General features: G+C 41.7%; 1 protein-coding gene across 1 annotated transcript in view; it reads left to right on the top strand.

Moving 5' to 3' along the window:
* The window catches only part of LOC311248271 (opsin-5-like), a gene marked incomplete at both ends in the record, with an annotated part of 23,408 nt that overhangs the window by 15,692 nt on the left and 216 nt on the right, over nt 1–7,500 (top strand). Inside the window, 2 exons of the mRNA XM_084339184.1 lie at nt 3,861–3,965; nt 6,346–6,575. Coding sequence (XP_084195310.1) covers nt 3,861–3,965; nt 6,346–6,575 — 335 coding nt within the window. The remainder of the gene's footprint in view (nt 1–3,860; nt 3,966–6,345; nt 6,576–7,500) is intronic.

Genomic DNA, 7,500 nt, shown 5'->3' with positions numbered 1-7,500 from the left:
AGAAATTGATTGCAATTGTGTGAACATTTAATTTGGCCATTCTTTAATGCCAGCCAGGAGGACTTTCTGTATACTGGTATCAGTCACTTTATCTCCAATTTGATAGTACAGGTGCAGCTCAATAAATTAGAATATAGTGGAAAAGTCTATATATATAGCTGTATTTGATTTGATTTGATTTGATTTTTATTTGTCTCAAACATATAGAAACATAAAACAAGTTTAAAAAACAAAAAGGTAAATAGTCAAAGACTATTTCCATACAATAAGTGTTCGAGAAGGAACAGGGGGAAGTAAAACAACTTATCAAGCCCTGCCCCTTCCTTACAATATTTGACATTATAATTTAATAAAAATAAAAATAATATAACAAATACAAAATAAAATAAAAGTACAGTTTTTTATATATCCAAATATCCAAATGAGAAAAAATAATAGGCAGTCACATTACTGCTCAAGCTCCTCTCTCTTATATGTGTCCATAAGTGCTTGTTTATAGCTACCTTTAAATTTATTGATATTTTTGCTTAATTTGATATTCGCATCCAGACCATTCCATGCAGAGTGATACCCCACAAACTGCAATGCACATACTTTTAAGAGTTGTACGTATATAGGTTGCTAAAGCTAATGTCCCTCTAAAATTATAAACACTCTCTCTGCCGTGAACATTTTTTGAATGTTGCTTGGTAATTTGTTTTTTATTGCCAGAAACATAATTTGTGCAGATTTGAATTTGATTAAGCCCATGAATTTTAATGTTTGACTCCTTACAAACAGACTATTTGTGTGATCTAAATATCTATCATGATGTACTATATGATGCACTGTATTGATGCAGTCATTTGTGCAAAAGGAGCCCCAACCAAATATTGAGTGAACATACATGAACATTTCTAGGCCGACATTTCTTCAAAAGAAAAATACATCTATTTTAAATGTTTTATTGGTGATACAGACTTTTGGGCTTTCATGAGCTGTAAGACATAATCATCCAAATTAAAACAAATAAAGGCTTAAAATATTTCACTTTGTGTGTAATGAATCTATAATCTACGGGAGTTTTGCTTTTTTAATTGAATTACTGAAATAAAATAACTTTTCCACGATATTCAAATTTATCGAGCTGCACCTGTATAGTTGAATTGTATATTTGATTTGATTTTGATTTCATTTCATTAGGGATCCCCATTAGCTGGTGCCATAGCAACCAGCTAGTCTTCCTGGGGTCCACACACAAAAAAACATACAAAAACAATTATTATTGCAAAAACAAAATTATTAAGTCAGTACACACAATGCATAATGAAACTACTGTAACAATTAAGATAGCTAAAATTACATTACAGTGTAAAACAAAAACAAAAAATTACTTTACAGTGTTAAAAACAATTTAAAAACAATTTAAGATTTTTCTTTTTTAAATGAATCTACTGTAAATGCAGCAGAGATTTTGAGGCAGGTTATTCCAAAGAGTTAATGCTCTAAAAATAAAAGATCTCCTTAAAGCGTTGGTTTTAGGACCTGGCTATTCAAGCTGCCCACTACTGGAACCTCTAGTGCAGGCACGTGCACACATAGAGCCCAAGGGGTGCTTGAGCACCTGCCTTTTTGAGCCTCATAAAAAAAGTGCCCTTCTAAACATTTTTTTTTACCGTTACGCATATAGACTGCCCTTCTAACTGAAAAATGTCAGGATAGAATCAAAATATTAGGTAAAGAGAGAGAGATGCCCCATATTCCATTGCAGTTTGCACAGCCTCCTCAGCGTGCCTCTCCGCGGACCTATATATTTTATGCATAGCGTGGGTGGTGATGATGATGATGATAGAAACCGCTGTGGTGCATACAGTTGAATGCTGGTATTACACTCATTGAGGGACACGAAGAAGTCAAGTCCGATGGGATTTGGGAATCTCAAATACAAATCGGGATTGGAATAAAAAAAGGCATTTATATTAAACAATACAGAATATACAGCACTTCTTGGGGTGTGTAGGGTAAGCACTTATTCCCTCCCCCCTGAACATGTATGGAGATGTATGGGCCAAGTTCCTAACGTTTTCTTTCCCCTATTATTTCATGCACACTTTATTCATTGTTTTAAATTATTATTTTCTTTTAAGTTATTTTGTGCATCCCTCTGTTTTGAATTTGATGCAAATTTGCAATGCATGAGGGTCATCCTTTTGTGTTAAATGACTGCATAAAGCAAGCATTTGTTGACTCTCATGTTGATAAGAGTATTAAAACTTGGAACTTGAAAAAGTGTTATGGTTTGAAACCGACCCCAACAGCACGGCACAGACAGGTAGTTCAGAGTTAGCCAAACACTAGGGCGTATTTATTACAGAATCAAAAATTAGCCAAATAACAAATCAGAATTAACAAAAAGGAGAATGCTCTCGGCAGAGTTGTCTGCGGCTCTGCAGATCCTCCCGGTTTAGAGGTGGGGAATCGGCGTAGGCGCCACTACCTCTGCGGCTCTGCAGATACTCCCGGATCCAACTCGGGGAGGAAACGGAGAGAGAGAGAGAGTGGTCAATAATCAATCCAACTGTACACAGAGGCAGTGCAGTTCTGTCCTCCTTAGCTGAGTCCAGTATAAATCACAAGTGACTTGATCTTCGGTGTACCAACACACAAGTCAGCAGAGTCCAGTACAAAACAAAAACGGTATTTCTTCAGTGTTATCCTAACACACAAATTAGCTGAGTCCAGTACAAAACAAAAACGGTATTTCTTCAGTGTTATCCAAACACACAAAAAACAGATAATCCAAAAGGTTTGTTTCCAAAAACTCACCAAAAGCGCAAACACGTAAAGCGGGCAACGAGGCACAGCTCCAACGGATGATCGAGATATACACCAGTGGCAACTTCCAAAAACGTCCTGGAGAAGAAGTAGATGAGGCACAACAACGGGGGGGAACAGGCAATAGCAGTAGTAATTCAAAACGACCCGACAACGATTGATAGAAGGCCCGAGTATATGAAGCCTCTGGAGCGCTAATTACAAACTACAACAGGTGCGTGATGGAAATTGGTAATCGCTCCTGAAGCGTGTGGCGGGGAATGGACCAATCATCACAGTACCTTGAAGAAGCGTGTGGCGGGGAATGGGCCAATCCTTACAAAAAGATCTGTTTAAGGTAGATAATTATTTTTTTTAAATGTTCAATCGCGAGTTAACTATGGACAATCATGCGATTAATCAGATTAAATATTTTAATCGATTGACAGCACTACTAATAACACTTTAACCTATTGGTATTGTAGGGTCAGTCGGAGGGCTAGATGATCACTTCTTTACCCATAATAGAATCGGGACCCCACACGGTCACACGTAAAACGGAGGGGTAGGGCCAAGATGTAGGCCCAAGAGGTAGGGCCAAGAGGTAGGGCCAAGAGGTAGGCCCAAGCAGTAGGGCCAAGCGGTAGGGCCAAGAGGTAGGGCCAAGAGGTAGGGCCAAGCAGTAGGGCCAAGCGGTAGGGCCAAGAGGTAGGGCCAAGAGGTAGGGCCAAGCAGTAGGGCCAAGAGGTAGGGCCAAGAGGTAGGGCCAAGAGGTAGGCCCAAGCAGTAGGGCCAAGCGGTAGGGCCAAGAGGTAGGGCCAAGAGGTAGGGCCAAGCAGTAGGGCCAAGCGGTAGGGCCAAGAGGTAGGGCCAAAAGGTAGGGCCAAGCGGTAGGGCTAAGCGGTAGGGCTAAGCGGTAGAACCAAGGGGAGGGGGGGGGGGGTATTTGGATCGGCCCCTAGTGTTTTTCTTTGTCCTCTATCTGACCCAGATGAAGAATGAAACGGTATCTTCAGGCACGTGATGTTCTCGTGGGGAATTTAAAACAAGGTGTTCCTGTCTTCCAGCTCACCACATCACCAGCACGACCATGGGCGCGTGCCTCCTGCTCATCTGGTTCGGGGCCGTGTTCTGGTCAGGCTCGCCCCTGATGGGCTGGGGCAGTTACACGGGTAAGACAACAAATATTTTGTATATTGTTGTTATTTTGTATATTGTATTTTAACATTATTTATTGTATTGTATCTTATGTTTCTGTATAGTATTTTATGGTTCTTGTATAGTATTTTATGTTTCTTGTATAGTATTTTATGTTTCTTGTATAGTATTTTAGGTTTCTCTTTTATTACCTGTGTGTTTTTTTTTATTTTCCACTACTGCAGTTTGAGTCCCAAATCTCGTTGTATGCAAATATAATGATAATAAAGTACAATCGAATCCAATATAAATGACTGGGTTACATTAGATTACATTCAAATGTATTGTCATCATACAGCACAAGTACAGCACAACGGAAAGAAGTTTTACTTTTTGTCTACGGTCATCTACAAGTCAGCTAGTGACCACTGCAGTCCCCGTCATCTGCTGGCAACACCACCGTTCCTCACTCCTCATTCACTCCCATTCATTTTGAGGAGCAACTCTATAAATATAATACTTCTGAAGTTTCAAATTATTCCGGCTTAGATTATCAGTAAAGGAACTATTTCCCACGTGAGGTGTAGTTTGGCCAACTGTCAACTTCTCACAGAATGTTAAGAATCTTTCCTCCAGCGAGGCAGCAGGTAACCGTGGTAACCCCTCCACACACATTCCATGCAGGGCAAAGATACACAGCACACTCAAGCCTACAACAAATTGACTGGATCTGCTTTTATTTTTCAAAGGAAATACATCTGTAAAGACATCAAATGTCAAAACAAACACGTATACCTTTGACTCTGAGATGTCTGTTTCATTGAAATCTGCACAGCAGTTTGTTTATATTTCAGAAGTATGATATGCAGACTGCCTGTAGCCTTTCTCCAACGCGTTTGTGTTTCCGCGTCTCTGATTGGCCAGGTCATGTGACATGTACGCCCAATCGTGGGACCGCAAGTTTCTACACTGGTTAAGCTTAGGCGCTCTTTCGAAGTTGGTTAAGGTTAGAGTTTGTCTTAGAGCGTGGCGATAGAACGCCTGCCCTGATTCCAAACTCTAACCTTAACCAACTGCGAAAGAGTCGCCTAAGCTTAAGTAAGGGATAATGTATAGCTTAAAATAATTGACCGACACGTAGTTTAAAATACCGAGCCGCCTCGGCGAGGTGTTTTAAACGTCAGTGAAGGTCAATTATTTTGCGATGATGACCGAGTAAAGCTATACATTATCCCGCTTATTACATGGCTAACTTACTAACAATATACCTAATTCATTTGACAAATCGCAGTTGTTCTGTGGCTCTGTCAGCCCAAATAAAGTGATTATTATTATCGCGGGCAGCCCGGCAGGTGTGTCTGATTGGCTGCACTGAAACAGTGTTTGTCAGTGGGCTTGATTGCGAACAGCTGCGCACAGCGGTCATTATTGTCCCACAGCGGTCATTATTGTCTGATAACTGACCTCTGACGCGCGCTATTGACCAATCACAAGCAAGCATTTCGGCGAATGTGAAAACGCCATGTAATAACCAGTGATAAACTATAGGCGTTAGGTAGTTTGCAGGCTGTTCGACCCGGAAATAGGCGCAGAACTTACCGTCCCACGATTGGCGCACATGTCACATGATGACCTGGCCAATCAGAGCGCAAAACGGGAAGCCGGAAACACGGACGCGTTGGAGAAAAGCTACACGCATTCAGACTTGGTCCTCAAAATCAATGGAAGTGAATGAGGAGCCTGCCACCTGGGAGGAGTGGTGGTGTTGACAGCAGACGACTGGATGACTTTACATCGAGGTAGGACTGCTGAAACTTAACAAGTTCTACTAACGTGAAATATCCCTTTATAGAGGCCCCATTTTTTTAAATATTTTTATTTATTTAACAACTTCATATATTTGCATACATCAGCATAATAAATAGCGTATAGAAATTGCATTACAACTAGTGCGGTCAGGCGATTAAAAATATTTATCTAATTAATTACAGGATTTGTAATTAATTAATCGCATTTTAATCGCATAACCATTTTATGCCTGATATTCTATATTCTATAATCATATTTCAAATTGCATGTGTCCGGATGGCAGAATTCAGTACTGTATCTACAAAACCTTCTGTTTAATCATCTTCCATTTATTAATTTGCTTAGATTTTTCAGGTCTGGTCAATTTGAGCATGGTGTTATTCACAGTCAAAGATAAAAAAAAAATGTAATTGATATTCTCATTTGGTTCATTACAATTTACTCAAGCCTAGTAACAGACACAGTAGGAGGAGTAAACTGATAACATGCGGCACAAAATCAGAAACGTTCATGTTTCCCTTTTTTAGCTTGAACAGAAATCCCACTTTTTAAAACGTCTTCGCCGTGCCTCTCCCTCCTCCCTCTCTCCCCCTCCCCCGCTTCAAGATCGCGGCTACGGGACGTGTGAAATCGACTGGTCCAAAGCCAGCTACTCCACGGTCCACAAGTCCTACATCGTCTCCATCCTGGTCTTCTGCTTCCTCGTCCCCGTGCTGGTCATGCTGTCCTGCTACGTGTCCATCATCAACACGGTGAAGAGGGGCAACGCCATGTCCGCCGACGGAGACGGAGACCTGACCGACCGGCAGAGGAAGATGGAGAGAGACGTCACCATAGTGAGTAGTGGAAGAGAGAGAGAGAGAGAGAGAGAGAGACGTCACCATAGTGAGCAGAGGAAGAGAGAGAGAGAGAGAGACGTCACCATAATAATAATGGATTGGATTTATATAGCGCTCTTCTCTGACTGACTGTTGCTCTGACTCAGAGCGCTTCACAGAGTCCATTATTCGTTCATACACAGTCATACCGGTGGTGGTAAGCTACAATTGCAGCCAGAGCTGCCCTGAGGCAGACTCACGGAAGCGTGGCGAATAATCATCGCCTACGGCCCCTCCGACCACCACCAACATTCATTCACATGCATACACATTCATACGAGGCAAGTAGGTTAAGTGTCTTGCCCAAGGACACAACGGCAATGGGATGGACATGGGCTTGAGTGGGATTCGAACCACCAACCCTTCGATCATTGGACGCCCCGCTCTACCCCTGAGCCACGCCGCCCCACCATAGTGAGCAGAGGAAGAGAGAGAGAGAGAGAGAGAGAGACGTCACCATAGTGAGCAGAGGAAGAGAGAGAGAGAGAGAGAGACATCACCATAGTGAGCAGAGGAAGAGAGAGAGAGAGAGAGAGAGAGAGAGAGAGAGAGAGAGAGAGAGAGAGAGAGAGAGAGAGAGAGAGAGAGAGAGAGAGAGAGAAAGAGAGACGTCACCATAGTGAGCAGAGGAAGAGAGAGAGAGAGAGACATCTGTGAGTGAGATAAAATTAAGAAAAACATTGACACGGTACAGACTGTGTGGACACAGTCTAGCCATAGAAACAGGCCGTTACAGGCAGAACTGGCTGCCCAGAGAGGCCAGGCTGTGTTCACTTTGCCATCAGGGGGACATTGAGACAGAACTTCACTTCCTGCTATACTGTGAGAAATACAAGGACCTAAGAGAAGTCTTCTTTGACAAAATAAACAAAATTGACGCACA

This window comes from Notolepis coatsorum (genome assembly GCF_963971535.1).
Source record: "Notolepis coatsorum genome assembly, contig: SCAFFOLD_1155, whole genome shotgun sequence".
NCBI classification, from domain to species: domain Eukaryota; kingdom Metazoa; phylum Chordata; class Actinopteri; order Aulopiformes; family Paralepididae; genus Notolepis; species Notolepis coatsorum.
This window is presented reverse-complemented; position numbering and strand designations above follow the sequence as displayed.